The sequence below is a fragment of the Oreochromis niloticus genome, unplaced genomic scaffold, assembly GCF_001858045.2.
Source record: "Oreochromis niloticus isolate F11D_XX unplaced genomic scaffold, O_niloticus_UMD_NMBU tig00007751_pilon, whole genome shotgun sequence".
Lineage (NCBI taxonomy): Eukaryota > Metazoa > Chordata > Actinopteri > Cichliformes > Cichlidae > Oreochromis > Oreochromis niloticus.
Window position 1 is genome coordinate 1 of NW_020328746.1, and position 14,856 is coordinate 14,856.

A 14,856-nucleotide genomic window follows, 5' to 3' on the forward strand; every position below is an offset into this window, starting at 1 on the left:
AAGTAAAAAAAGAAAAAAATATTGGCTCAAAAAGTATTTTTAGGCCTGTAATAAAATTAAATAATTTCTGCTGTTAATACCTAAAAAATTCAACTGACATGTGTTCAATGTGTGCAAATTGGCCTTTTGTTCAACGTCTGGATTTTATGTGTTGGCAGTGCTGTCATTTTTCACGGTTTCACTTTAGAAACATAAAACTTTGCACAGATGATGTTTATACTGAATTTCGGGAATTAAATGTCTGCAGCTCAGACACAAGCATTTCACTACATGTTGTACCCTGTATGATTGTGTATGTGACAAATAAAGTTGTTTGTTTCTTGTTTGTTGTGAAATGTGAACTGAAGCATGCTTTTAAAAGGGTTATATGTTAAAAAAATAAATAAAAAATTAGGCGGGAATAAAATCTACTCACTTTTTCTGTGTTCAGTCTCAGTAACTTTGACACAGTAATATCTGCTGCAATATTTACACCTCTGATGACATTTCACAAGTGTTAGCTTTCTTTTGATACCACGATTGTATACACAGAGTTTGTGATTGCACTCAATTAATTTGGGCATTTCATTTCGAGCAGGAAGCTCAGAAAACCCTTTGGGCTCAGGTTAAAGAACTGGACCACTACAGGTTTTAGAAAACCCATCCAGAATAATTTGTCCATCTGGGCCCATATAGGGACATCAAAGGTCAAAACTTCTGTTGCCCTGTGGAGGTTAAGCGTGGGTTTGCCCTGCTCACACACTCCCGCCCACAACTACCCACTGTGAGCCCATGCAAGTAATAACGTTTTGGCACATTACTTATGATAAAACCACCATGAGGGAAATACAGTTGTGGAGAAGATGAAACCAAAGCACCTGTTTGATTACACTGTCAGAAATATGAGGCTGGGAGGAGGCGACTGATGCAAAGCCCCAGGAAAAGGAAAGTTAACGATTTTTCATTCCAAAAAATCATTATACAGTTCAGTGTCTACAGACAGACTGAAGAGAGAAACAAAGCTAGTATCGATCTGATACCAATACCAGTGCTGGTTTGTCAATATTATAAATATTTGGATCAAGCCGCCCACCTACAGACTCATCGACAATAGATTTGTTTGCCTTGAAATGGAACCTTTAATCTCCATATTTTGACTTTTTCACAAAGTATCGAGTTTAATGTTGAAATAGAATAGAATAAACCTTTTTATCCCACAAATGAGAAATGTGGGTGTTACACAGCAAGAGGAATATAAAATATAGAAGGAAGACGCAGAGTGGTTCTATATACATACACACAGATATACAGATAAAGTGTACAGAGATATTACACAAGGGGTGAATGATCCTGGTGAAATATACAGTGTAGAAACAAGCTGTAAAGTGAGCAGCAGCAATTAAAAACATTTGATATGTCAATTAAACAGGTATGAGTGAGATAACCATGTTAAACTGGATTATAGAGTCTGACAGCTGCTGGTAAGAATGACCTGCGGTCGCGCTCCTTCCTACACTGTGGGTGTAAAAGTCCACTGCTGAAGGAGCTGCTCAATGCTCGTACAGTCTCATGCAGGGGGTGGGAGGGACAGGTCATTATGAGGTCAAGCTCTCCTATGTCCAGTGGAATATCTGCAGCTGAGCAGTGGGTTCGGGCAGAATGTTTCCAGGCATGTAGTCTTGGAACATCTCCAGATGGATCGTGGATAAGGCCAGGCCATAGGCACCGTTCATGCAATCCATGTAGAACTGCAAGGGCTTCCTGTTGACAGACAGAAAAAGAGCGGTTAGTGACTTCCTTCCAAACTATTTTTCTCCATGCACTTCATTCCACGCATTTCTCCTGACCATATGCAGATACCTGGGATGTGGGTGCCATCGTATTGATATCCATCTCATGCAGACCGGCTCTGTGGGAGCGTACTTGTCAGCAACTGTGCCATCGTTGTTGTCTGTGATGTCAAGCTTAGCAACTTGCCTGATGCCATTCGGACCTCACCTAAAGCAGAGGACAAAAACAATGACACACACACATCATTATGATCAAACTATCTGTTTATTAAGTAGACTTGTTACCTGTGACCTCTCCTTTCTGGATGGTGAATGGAATCACCAGGTCAAATGTCTCAGACTTGCCACATCCAGCCAGATCATTCCCATTGGTCGGTCTGTTGCCTGAGAGACACGCAAGTGCACACGTCAGATCACAGGTTGTTAAGAGATTGTGGCAACAGTTCTGGTTACAGCGACAACATGTCACAGACTAAATGAACACAGGAAATTAATACAGGACCTGTAACATCAGAAGGCTGTGGCTTCTTAACATTATGCAGCTCTGCTGAACTGTCCATGTGTTTCAGGCATCCCGTTTTTGACATGGAGAGAGAGAAATGAGAGAACGCACCCTCTCAGTGATGAAACACCTGCAATGAGAGACAGCAGACAATGATGCAGTCTGATGAAAGGAGACCATGTGTGCTATAGATGACAAAGGGACAACAGGGAGAAGCTGAACAAAAACTGAAGCTGAGAAGGCCGAGAGACCGGAGCTGAGGTTTTAGATACCCAGGGCTGTTGGGCATTTGGCTCTGTTGCATGAGCTGGTCTGACGGAGCTCCTTCCAGTACTTGGAGGGTGTAGGCAGGGATGATGGAGGGAATTGAGAGAGGAAAAAGATAAGGCATTGGAGCGGATTAAAACGGCGTCAAAGTGATATAGCGAAACGGCTGCAGCCATCAGACCAATCACAAAGCCTCTGTAGGGGAATGGATCTGTGCTCCAGGGCACTCGTAAATCCTGTAACCTCAGCAGTTACTGTACTGAGGAGCAACGTAAACACTCTTCATTATCAAGTTCGACTTGTAATGCGCGCCATTTCTACATCAACTGCCTATTCATCTGAAAATGTTTCTTATACAGACCCCACTCCTTTATACCGTCTTACTGACACTCCACTGAGAAATGAGAACTTTCCTTAAATGCACTTTAAAAGTACTTCATCAGTACTAAATGGCTGAAAAATAAAAACAATTAAAAATGAAGCCAGTACAGCTGTGACAAACAATGTGATTCCTCCAAGAGTCATTCTCATATAAGCTCCCATGTCCACCTTTACAGCAGGAAAAAAAGCTGTTTTTGGACAGCATGGGCAGTTTCCTGCTTTCACAGCAACACAACATATGTGACTTTATTGCTTTAACAAAGATATTCAATCAGGGCTTTGGCATCTGGGACTGCTTATGCATTTACTTCAGTCGGTGGCATCTGTCACTCTTATTAGCACTCACTTAAATTGCTTATGTAGAATTTGAGAAAAGCTTATCTTGGTCTTGCCCACGTCCTATCTACTCGAGTTATCTCGCCCATAGGTGCTTCATGTCGTTGACTTGACGCAGCTTAAGACTCATCATAAGACACTACTGCTTCTCTAACTCGAGGTCATTCTTGACAACTGTACTCTGCCTGTTTGCGATTGTTTTGACTGAGACTGAAAACTCAGTTTTATTCATGAAAGTTGCCAAAACAGCATGTAGGCACGTAGGATTAAATGCAGCTCACTCACTGCGACTTGGAATGGACTGCTAGGGATGTGCTCCCCTCCAAAGCGAACGCAGATCACATACTCACCAGGCTGTGGCGCTTGAGAATGGATGTAGCTGTGGGTAATGAGAAAAGATGAAAAGAACAATTGATAACTTTTTCGTTACGTCTGATCTGTGTGAAGTTCATAGCCAGTGCTCTGACACAGAGCCATCAACCTCTGAACGCTTAAAAAGCACCAGTGTATCCAGAAACACATTACATGTCGTGATAAATGCCCTGCCAAGTGCCCCCTCTCCCACTGCCTTTCAGCGGCAGGCAGCAGCAAACAGATTGTCAGAGGAGGCCCAGATGATGATCAAGTTTAACATTGTCTACAATATTGCCAAAGAGTGCCAAAGCACTTTAAGCACAAGCACTATTTCAGTAACTTATCTTTCCTGTAGAACTGTGCTCCAAATAAAGAACTTTGTGTCGACAAGCTTGTTAGTTAATCATTTACAAATCAATATTGTCTGTATGACAGCAATTAAAATAAAGTGAAACATGTAAAACAGTGGGGTTAAGCGATGCGATGAAAAATTTGGGTGCACCTAACTTTTGTGCTGGTGCACCTAAGAAAAAAAGTTAATCCATACAATCTTAGTAATATTTATCACTAGTTTTCAATGTTAAAATTCAAATATTCAAGCAAGTCAATATTCAAGAAAATGCACGTAAAATAAATTAATATTAGTTGTAGTTGGCTTTAAACTTTGGGTACCGCCTCTCTACTCATTGGCTCCTTTGCCTCCAACAGCACGGTATCCACCAGATTTGGTTCATACCTGAGATATTACAGATTATAAAGTCACATCTACCTTTTTATGCAATTCCCTTCTCACATATACATTGAAACAGAGAAGGTAGGACTGACTAACAACCACAAGAGCTTTCTGAGACTGATTATATACTGATTTTGAGTATAAACACTAGCAAATGCAAGTTTTGCGCAGCAGATGTCATGACTGCTTCAGGCTTCTCCCAGCAGCTGACGGTGTCCTGGAGTAAAGAACTACATATCTAGCTGTTGTGACAGTATCTCCAGTGACAGGTCAGTTCATGCTACATACTCACTGGTAATTATGGTAGGAAGGCTCACTACTCTGTCTTCCACTACCTCAGACACTGTGTCATATTTCAGAGAGCCCAACAAACCACAGATCACTGAGCTTCTAACAAATCCCACAATGATGCGACACTAGGAAGACTGAGTTAAAAGACATGGCAATATTTCAACAAGTCTTGAATTATAGGCCCGTCATATCTTAAACACATTAAGTACCACACACCCCGTACAGCTCTTCACTCTCAGACTAGCTCTTTCTAAAAGTAGAATGGAGGCAGACCTCAGCTTTCAGGCTCTGCTCTGAACCAGCTCCCAGTCTGGATCAGGAGACAGACACCCTCTGTACTTCAACATTACACTTACAACTTTCCTATTTGATAAAGCATATAGTCAGCCTTGGATCAGGTACCCTGAACCCTCCCTTAGTTACACTGCAGTAAACCTCTTGTGGTTACTTATAGTTACCATTTATGTCTTATAGTGAGGTAATAGTTACTTCCCAACCATTATCTCTTCTATCACTATTCATCTTCGAAATGGAGATGGCATGGCCCGGGAGTCCCTCTGCAAATCTCAAACTCTTGTTACAAACAGTTTATAAAAGCAACCCCCCATGTAAACCCCATATGGTGTCATAACCTAGACACTGCGTTGTGTGTGTGCCTTCTGCTGGTCATAAAAGGTCATCTCCCTACACTCTAATCTATATAACCACCACTACAGTTACAGCTGATATCCACTGGCCCTTAGACAGACCTATACCTCGTCTTCAGTGTCATCGTCCTCTATCCAATCCCTCTGCCAGTTCTTTCTGTTTGCGGTAATTCAGCAGGAATGGCGAATGCTGAGGTCTTCCTGGTCACGGAGCTTTGATTGGAGCTGGCAGACGTACTGGTCCTGCTACAAGTGGAAGGAAACCACCTCGCTAAAGGAAAAACAAGACAACAATATGAATAGTTTGGTTACAATAAAATAAGTCAGTGATCAAAATCAGTGTGACACAGACGCTGATGTTTGAAAAGAGCCCATCAGTAACATTAATTCATACATTTTACTGTGCGGGCTTGTAAAACTTCTGTATGATAATTATGAATTAATTCTACAACAGAAAACCATCAGCAATTAAACCATCACGATGTATTAAATGTTTCCAAGATACTGATAATTTGATAACGAGCAAATTATACATCCTGAAGTGACTCCTTGATAGAAACTTTGAAAGCACTGCAGAAAACATAAAGTAACAAACATAAAAAGTGCAGAGCATGCAATGAGTCACATTCTCTTGTCCTCTTTGGACTCCCAGTATACGTGAGACTCAAGCTGACATCACTGTTGAAATCTTACCCAGTGCCTTCATGAGCGTGCAGCGCGGAGCAGAAAAGAGCAGCTGTGCGCTCGTAGCTGAGATCCAGATCCTGAACCATGTCCCGACCAGCAGGCTGCAGTCAGAGTGAGTCAACAGAACTGTCACACCGTGGAGCCTGGCCAACAAGACAGGATTATAATGAAATACAGTACAAGCTCAGGGCAGCACAGGCTTAAGCAGATCAAGGAGGAAATCGGGTAAACCCTCCAGCAGTATTCTGTCCTTTGGGTTAAAAACAAAACACCTCATAACTACCTGTGAGCTGGCTGAGCCTCTGAAGGTGATAATTCATTAAGCAGGTAGTCAGATCTCATTGATCATTCCTTGAGGGAAGCGTATCCACAGACCTTATTGATGTCCATATGGAGCTCAGCGCGCCTGGCTGACCAGCAGCGTCTCTCACCAGCTTCTCCAGCACAGGATACAGCCAGTCGTCAACAAGGACGGAATCGCGCCCAGCGCCTAGCACAGCAGCGAAGGCCCCAGTTGGATGCACAGCTACAGATTTGCTGTTGGGGGATGTGGATGCAGATCATATAGATGTTCAGTAGCAGCCTGATGAAATTAGCTGTGTCGTTAACCCACTTCAGCCATCCAAACAGATGACCATCTAAGTGAATTAGCAGATCACTAGCACAGTACACAGATTACCACTCTTATTCCAGCCAGACTTTGTTACTTCATCTATCATGCAGTAACAACAAAGATTTATTCCTACTGGCTTTTTAATTGCTCTTCTATTCTAGGAAAAAAAACATGTTATCACAAGGTTTGTTTTTCAATGACATTTGGTGGTGTCAGTTGCAGGCAAACATTATCATAATGGTAGATATTAGAAATAGCTTAAAATCAGTGCATATTTAACTTGTTACACTGCCTAATGCCTGCATGGATCTCTATCAGCATATGACTGTACCCTGGATGATGATAGTAGGAGCTGAACTTGATTCGCTAACAGAAACAATTTAGCTAGCTACACACATGTCTTGTGGCAAGATTATCACCTAAATGCTTTAAGTCATGCGTTCTGCCAAATTCCACCAACCTGCAACTTTGTGAGCTGACTGTTTCGGATTTCTGTTTTAGACAACAAAAAAAAGAAAAAGATCTACAGATTCAGCATTTCCTTACCGTGGGTAGTCGCGTAGAATGACGTCACGACAAGGTCTAAGTTGAAAACAAACTTTCTCAAACAAAAAAACCCAAAACAAAACAAAAAAAGAAGAAGTGAGTCGGTGTCATCTTTACCCGGCACCATACATGCTGCACAAAAAAAACAAGTATTGCCGACAAAAAAATGTCTTTTTTTCATATTTCTGCGCTGGTCGTTTGGCGTAAGACGTACGTAGTGCGCTTGCATCTGAGCGCCCGAGTTCGAACCCCTCACGACCGCTGCACGACCCTGCTTGGGGCGGGAAAGCCAAGTCGCTTCCCTTTCCTGCTCTTGCCAACTCCTCCGCCTGCTCTCTATTACCTTTATACCGGAAAATACCCATGCTGTCAGCTCTTCATCCTCAACTATTTGCCTTATTACTCACCTTCCACAACTTGCACTTCTCTCTTCAGGCTACCAACTCTGCCTTCATTTTCACACGTCTCTGACACTTTACATCAAATTATAGCACCTAATAAGCACAGTGACAGAGGACCCGAGGCTTTTTTCGGTAAGTACATGTGTTGTGTCCGTAACTACCGTCCTTAGCTAGGTCCTGAATCTAGGCAGCTAAGATGACAACTGGGCTCTTCGGGAAACTTGTTTTGTAAGTTGTTAGCTAATCCGTAGAGGCCAATGAATTGACCGGACTAAAGAAATGATGAGAAAAGCACTGGGTGCTGTTGGCTCTCCGGCACTGATGCTAGCTAAAGGATGTAATAAAGGCAAGGAGCAGAGATGAAAAAGATGGTTTGATAAATAAGTGGAGAAAAGGTGGGCAGGGAAAAAAAGCAGGGTGAGTGTGTGAAATGTGGAGTATTGAGTGTAAAAATGTTGGTCTCCTGCAAAGGCTGGGTGCCCGATGTGCACCTGCGCTCTTAAATAGAAGGAATTCCAGTCTGCTCGCCATCAATGTGGCGACATGGGTGGGCTAGCAGTCATAACATAGAGGCTCAGTTCGAGCCCTCGGCTCAACTGCCTTTCTATGTTCATCTGCTCGGGAGGTCCAGGCAGGGATCTTGGAGTGAAAATCCGAGGGATGAACCTTGTTCAGCCTGGACTTCCCCTGATTTTGATTTTGATTTTTCTCTGTTTTTTCTTTTACCTGCCAGCAACAAACAGCCCAGCCTGATTTATGGGACCTCCTTCTTGTCATGGCTACCAAGGACCACTCTTCTTCTGCCAACAAGTCATTGCCTGACAAATAATTATTTCCTATGTTTCCCTATGGGTTTTTTAATCTCCAATATCTTTACATATCTTGCTAGATAGACTTCCCTCAACAGGGTTTACAAACGCCTTATCCTCTTTGTCCACTTCAAATAACTTTAAACAACTATTCTTAGATTTCTTGCAACATCTGCTGTCCTCTTGCACAGATTACGCTTTTTAAAAAACTAACAAACACTTTTTTTTAACGTCAACCCATTTTTGGAACTAGATAAATAAAGCATATATAAAAGTCACTACCAAAAACTCATTGCAGCTTCTACCTTGTTATAGGAATGTTGTTTGTGGCTCAAGATGACTTGATTTCATCCATGAAGGATACATTTGATATATGTTTTCACATATTATAGACCAACAAGTTATTATAGCAGTTTAAATACGAGCGATCGGTTTTTGGAAGACGATCATTTTTTAGCACAACACCGCTAAGCACCAACTCATCCATCCTTTCTCCTTTCTTCTTTTCATGCCGCCACCATGGGAAGCGCCCACAAATGTGTCATTTCACACTGGCAGCAGGCTCGCAGAGCTAGCTGTGGTGCTTGTTCTTCTTCTCTGACTTTGCTGTTCACCGTGTTTAGATAACGTGCCATCCGCAAACACTCGCACTCATTTTCGTGCTTTAGCTTTGTACTCACGCGCACACACACGTGCACACATGCACACACACACACACACACACACACACACACACACGTGTGTGTTAGTTTAGTCTGTTTCAACCTCTCTTTGTGTGGAAACACACATATCTAGAACTATTCTTAAGGATGTCTGCATTTCACACAACTGTCTAATAGGATAAAATAATTGACATTGTATACCCAAAGGTCAAGTCTGGATAAACTGTATATGATTCCAACTTGAATGCAAAGCCAAGGCATATAATTGTGTGGTGTGTCAACTCTAATGTGTTTCCTCTCTGTGCAGGGGGATGACTGAAGCTATCACCTTGCTAATCCTTGCTGTCCAAACTGGCCTCATTGAGCTGCAGGTCATCCACAGAGCCTTCCTCCTCTCTATCGTCCTCTTTATTGTTGCTGCTTCCATCCTGCAGTCCATGCTGGAGATAGCTGATCCTATAGTCCTAGCCCTGGGAGCATCTAGAGGCAACTAAGATAATATACCAAAGACTTTTTTCATGTGTTTATTTTAAGAAAACTCTGTGTCCCACTGTTTGTTTTATTTTTACTGATCATAAACAACTATTAATAACTATGGGCAGTTAGTTAATTATCACAGAATTCATTATCTATGGTCATCAGTACAACTCATGCTAACATCATAAATTAAGTAATACTACGGTGTACTGTCCTTCTTTCTTCATTCCTAAACAGGCAGTTTGTCTTTTTGACATCAATCTGACTGAAAGTGTGTTTGCAAAGCCTGCTATCAACCTGCCTGCTTTCTCATATGCTGGTTTGCTGCCCGTCCCGTAGGAGTTTGTGGAAGCACTTCCGTGCAGTTTCTCTCTGTCTCTTCCTGCTGATCTTTCCAGCGTACATGGCTTATATGATCTGCCAGTTCTTCCACATGGACTTCTGGCTTCTCATCATCATCTCCTCCTCAATCCTCACCTCTCTCCAGGTAACACACAACCGCATCGCAGTGTGCAAAAACGTTAAATTAAATAGTTTAAACTTGCTCTACCCAAACAGTTCAGCCCAATAATAATTAAACATGTATATTGCTTGTTTTTAATTCCATAATAACTCTGAAACACTCTACCGCCAGGTGCTTGGCACTCTGTTGATCTGTTGTTCTCTTCATGGTGGAGGAGTTTCGTAAAGCTCCAGTGTAGAACATGGATGAAGTCATATATTGTGTAAATGGGCTACAGATTGCTGGAGTTTCTGCTATGTGTCTCACACACACACACACACACACACACCAACTCTTTGCTAAGTTCTGACTGTAAACAGACACTGTCATGTAATGCATCAGCACTGTCTCTGCCTCACTGTCAGTGATTTGTTACCTCACCAGGTTGCGGTGTGCGTGGTGTGCTATGGTGTATCAGAGACTGTATTTGGCGAGTGGAGTGTGATGGGAAGCACCATCATCTTGGTCCACTCGTACTATAACGTCTGGCTCAGAGCCCAGCTGGGCTGGCAGAGCTTCCTGCTCAGGAGAGATGCTGTACACAAGATAAAAAGCCCCTACAGCTAGCAATACACAGCTGGAGCAGTATAATGACATCTGTGCTATCTGCTTCCAGGTATGAACAGTTTTTATGTTTATCTAAAGAGGATGCATGACCCAGACTTAATCTGGGGCTGGAGCCAGGCAAACTCTACTGGTCCATCATCACAATCTAACCCACCAACTCCCCATTCAGTGGAACCTCCTCCACGTCCTCCACCTCCTCCTCCATTCAACCCCTGAGCTCCATTTTAACACACACAACATACATACATGCATATATAATTACACAATCTAAATAATCCCTATTCTACTTGTCCAGCTGTTGCTTGGCCTCCCATCATGTCCAACTTCATATCCATGTTATGTTTCAAATGATCTAAAACAATCTCTAAGCAGAAATTCATCACTCGGCATTAAAAATGTAAAAAAGAGGACAATGATCGCAGCTTTACAAAATGTTAGTACTCGTTAGGCAGTTGTCTTGGAGCAGTGAAACGTATCCCATGATAGTGTAACCCATGCCAGCAGTGATTTCATCACAGGTGCAGTTGTTTTCCACATGTTCTTCACAGGGATTCAAATTTAATACAAAAACAGGATGCACTAATCTCATCTCAGAATGAATTGGGAATTTTACACCATGTCCAGAAAATGTGAAAATCGGATTTCCATCATGGCTTTTCTTTCTTTTTTTCTCCCTACAGTCATGCTTTTACCCCTTACCTTTTGATGCCGACATTTAGGGCGATGGTTGCTCCTGCCTTTGTTTGTACAGCTTTAACTTTCACCGCTGTATATTTTGTAGTTTGGGTGCCACGATTTATCTAAAAATTGATCAGACTATCGATTACTGATGGTTGTATTTATACCGTGACAAAGTCTTAACATTTCATAACGTCTAGAATTCTCCACATTTTTTGTTTTTCACTGCTGGGTGTCAGTAGTGTGTGATTAGTGAATACTGAGCGTTAGCAGACTGAATGTTGTTTTTGACATTCACATGACCTAAAGCCTGTGTAGCAGAGGACACATGTATGGTCTAGCTGAGGGGTGCAGTGTGAACTCTGGTTCACATTGAAGAACTTACATGTGTCAAGCTTTTGCTTTTAACTACTTCAATATCTGATTCAGACTGTTTGGCTGGTCCCAGCAAAAAAAAACTGTTCTATTCCTCATCTGTTCTATTCCTCATCGCCAAACTTTTGTATTACTGTTAAAGCAACTTTATTGTTAAGGTCACACGCTGCAAATGGACTAAGGGGAAGATGGAGAGACGAGGTATAAATTAGTCCACAGAGCTGAAAAGGAGCTCGGATTTTGGCCTCATTAGCTCTAGTTTATGGTTCTCACTCGTGCTTACTGTTGCAAGCTTAGCTCACTCACAGATCAACCAATCATTCACATTGTTGGTTGCTGATGGCAGGAGCCAATCAGCTCCTTTCATTAGAGACCCTGTATTTTCTAAGACCATTAGCGTTTTCCTGCTCGTCAGTCAGTTTACTCCATAAATTGTTGATACCAGCAAACTGAGCCACAGCTTCTTTTTTCCCCACAAAAACACACTCTTTCTTTTTGCTACTGCATTTAGCAGATGAAGCACGGCGAGGAAGAAATATGCTTTGAAACGAGTGTGAAAGACTGATAACTTTAGGATGCCAAGTCCTGATGCACACTTATATGTAGACCTTGCTGCCACTCTGACCACAGAACGTGTTTGTCCCCAGTGTGCTATAACCTTGCAACCAATGTGTTTTTTCTACCTTGTGTTTTTTCTTTTGGGTTATATTTACACTAATGTCATTTTTTACTAGCAATGATCCAAAGCTGTTCTGTGGATGTCGGCAACCAAATACCCTCTGATGTCTGTGTACGAGGAAACGGCCCAATCTGTTTGTGTGTAATGAACACAAATGTTGCTCTGTACGTAATCTATATTAAACCAGAGGTGTGTTGATAAATATATATATATATACATATACATAAGTAAGACGAGGGCTTGGTTTCTCCAAAGTTTCCTTTCTTTGTTTCTTCACGTGCCTGAGAGCAAAGAAATTTTTGGATAAGAAGCTGCTGGGAAATCAAGCCCTCTGATCTGAGACCAGCCAGTGTTGCTGCTTCTCCAGTCTATATGACGCATCTTTTAAGCTGGTGTGATCACTCTGCTGCCCTCTACTGTTAGGAGTGGGCTCAGCATGGAGACGCATTAATTAGCGCTCAGCAGTATTACTTACTAGCACTATTATTAAAGGTCTTATTAGTATGAATGACCATATTCTTGACATTGGGAAGCGTGGGCTGCAGGGTTGAGAATGAATACACGATCAGTGTAGGATCAAACCTGACCAACGCTGCTTTGACTTTTTGTGTTTATTTTTTTAAAGAGATGAAATGGAGAGTTTGATGTATTTTGCACATGTTCTTCTGAATGACAAGGTGCCTAAGGGATTTTCTGTACACACCTTCTTATTTTAATACCAACACCATTCCTTTGACATTGATTTTTTTTTTTTTTCGAACTGCTGTTCGATACTGTTGCCTCTGACTGACAGATGTGTAGAGATGAATTGTAGTTGTGGGGCTGCTCTCCCGACACTCCCTGCAGATTTTGTTTAAGATGAATTGTTTTTGTCCATTGAGTTTGTCCAAACACAGCTTTAGGACCTGCTCTGTTTAATCTGGCTCTCAGTGCCATTTCTTTTCTGTTAAAATGCTTCATATTTGTTTTTTTGGACTTTATGCCTGTCATTGCCTTGGTTATTTTACCAAAAATAATGTTAATCAAATAATAATGGGTGTAGTTTGTAAGGTCAAGAGCAGACAAAGAATGTATTGAAAAAGCTATTACAATCAGTTTCTTTGAAAAGTCTCATTTATTTGTACATTTTGGCGACAACGCATCACGTGACTGAACTGACTGTGAGGTACTGCAACAGCAGAGGGCAGCAATACTGTAGAAAACATGCCAGCTCCCCAAAAACGAAGCCCAAACGTCTCTATCGCTGCCTGGTGTCTGGCTGCAGTATAGGTCATGAACAACCCCTCCTCTATATTAGCGGATGGGACTGGGGTCAGACTAAAATAAAGAAAAAAACTTCTCCTCAGATCATTTTAACGCCTCCGTTACAGAATTTCAGCTGTCATTTTCACTCAAGTCTCCATAGACTTTGGAGCAACTGTGTTGCTTCGAGGCCATTTGCGAGAAAACGGCAACTCCTACAATAATGACAGTGTCATTTTGTGAAAGGCAAGAAAAGTACCTACGTTTGATGTATAATTGTGTTAATGAAGGCAAAATTGAGCGTTTGTTCGGACATGAAGAAGAGATTGAGAAAGCCACAATGTGTGGCGTGTTTGGCGGTCCATAGCAACCATAACAACCAATATTGATTGACGGAAAAGAGATTTTGAGACAGGGGTTAAAAAAAAAAAAAAAAAAAGCAGAGAGAGCCCATCTATAGGCTCGCCTGTAGGCTTCTAAGCAAGCGTAGCAGGTGAATTTCAGAGCCAGGGATTTTTTTTTTTCAACATGTTTCCCCAACATATGGTCCGCATGGGATTCGAACCACTGCCCCCTGTCTTCAATCTCTGCCATAGGGCCTGTCACTTTCCCATGAGCCACTTGGGCGGCCACGGAAAGACAGAGCAAAAGTGCTACATTTAAAGTGCACACCCGTGCACAGCCGCAACCCCATTTTCGGCTCTTTTTCATTATTTGGACACCAGGCCTTATCTAGTCAGCCGTTCCAACCACATTCCTGGCAATGTGTGCCTACTTCAAGGCGCATACAAGTGTAACTCTAATGCAACTTAAGTGTTAGTGACGTCACACCTATGCGCCACTGCCCTCTGTGGAGAATGGGAGAAATGTGCTTGCACCTCAACCTATGGACTCGGACATTCAATCATCATCTTCCTAACTCAAGGTAACCTTATGGCTATGGATTAGTGTGGCTGCTACCAGGTGTAACAATGAAGTTTAACACCCAGGCATCCACGAAAAAAGAATTTCTGAAATGTAACGGAGTTAGAAGCTAGCTGAGAGTTAGCTCGCTAGTTTCCATCTAAATATAATATACCAGGTTCTGACTGAGGATTTCTAAAACAAATTAAAAGGCACAGCTCTGCTATCACTTCTGACATACATGAAGACAGGAAAGTAAGCAGCAGTGATGTTTGTAGGGTTACTGAAGTTTGGCTAGCTGGTATATAGTGATGTGCTATGTGACTAGCGAAACAGCTATGTTAGCATAACATTAACGCAGTGATGAACGGGAACTTTTTTCCACTGGATAAGAGTTAAGGTGAGGGTTCCTGATGGTTAGGGACAAATGCAGTG

General features: G+C 42.0%; 1 protein-coding gene across 1 annotated transcript; it reads left to right on the plus strand.

Moving 5' to 3' along the window:
- Nucleotides 1-9,499: 9,499 nt before the first annotated feature.
- Nucleotides 9,500-10,544, plus strand: LOC109199056 (RING finger protein 145-like). The gene is made up of 3 exons (XM_019354366.1): nucleotides 9,500-9,518; nucleotides 9,815-9,962; nucleotides 10,362-10,544. Coding segments are annotated over exons 1-3 (333 nt in total). The 5' UTR covers nucleotides 9,500-9,516.
- Nucleotides 10,545-14,856: the final 4,312 nt, after the last annotated feature.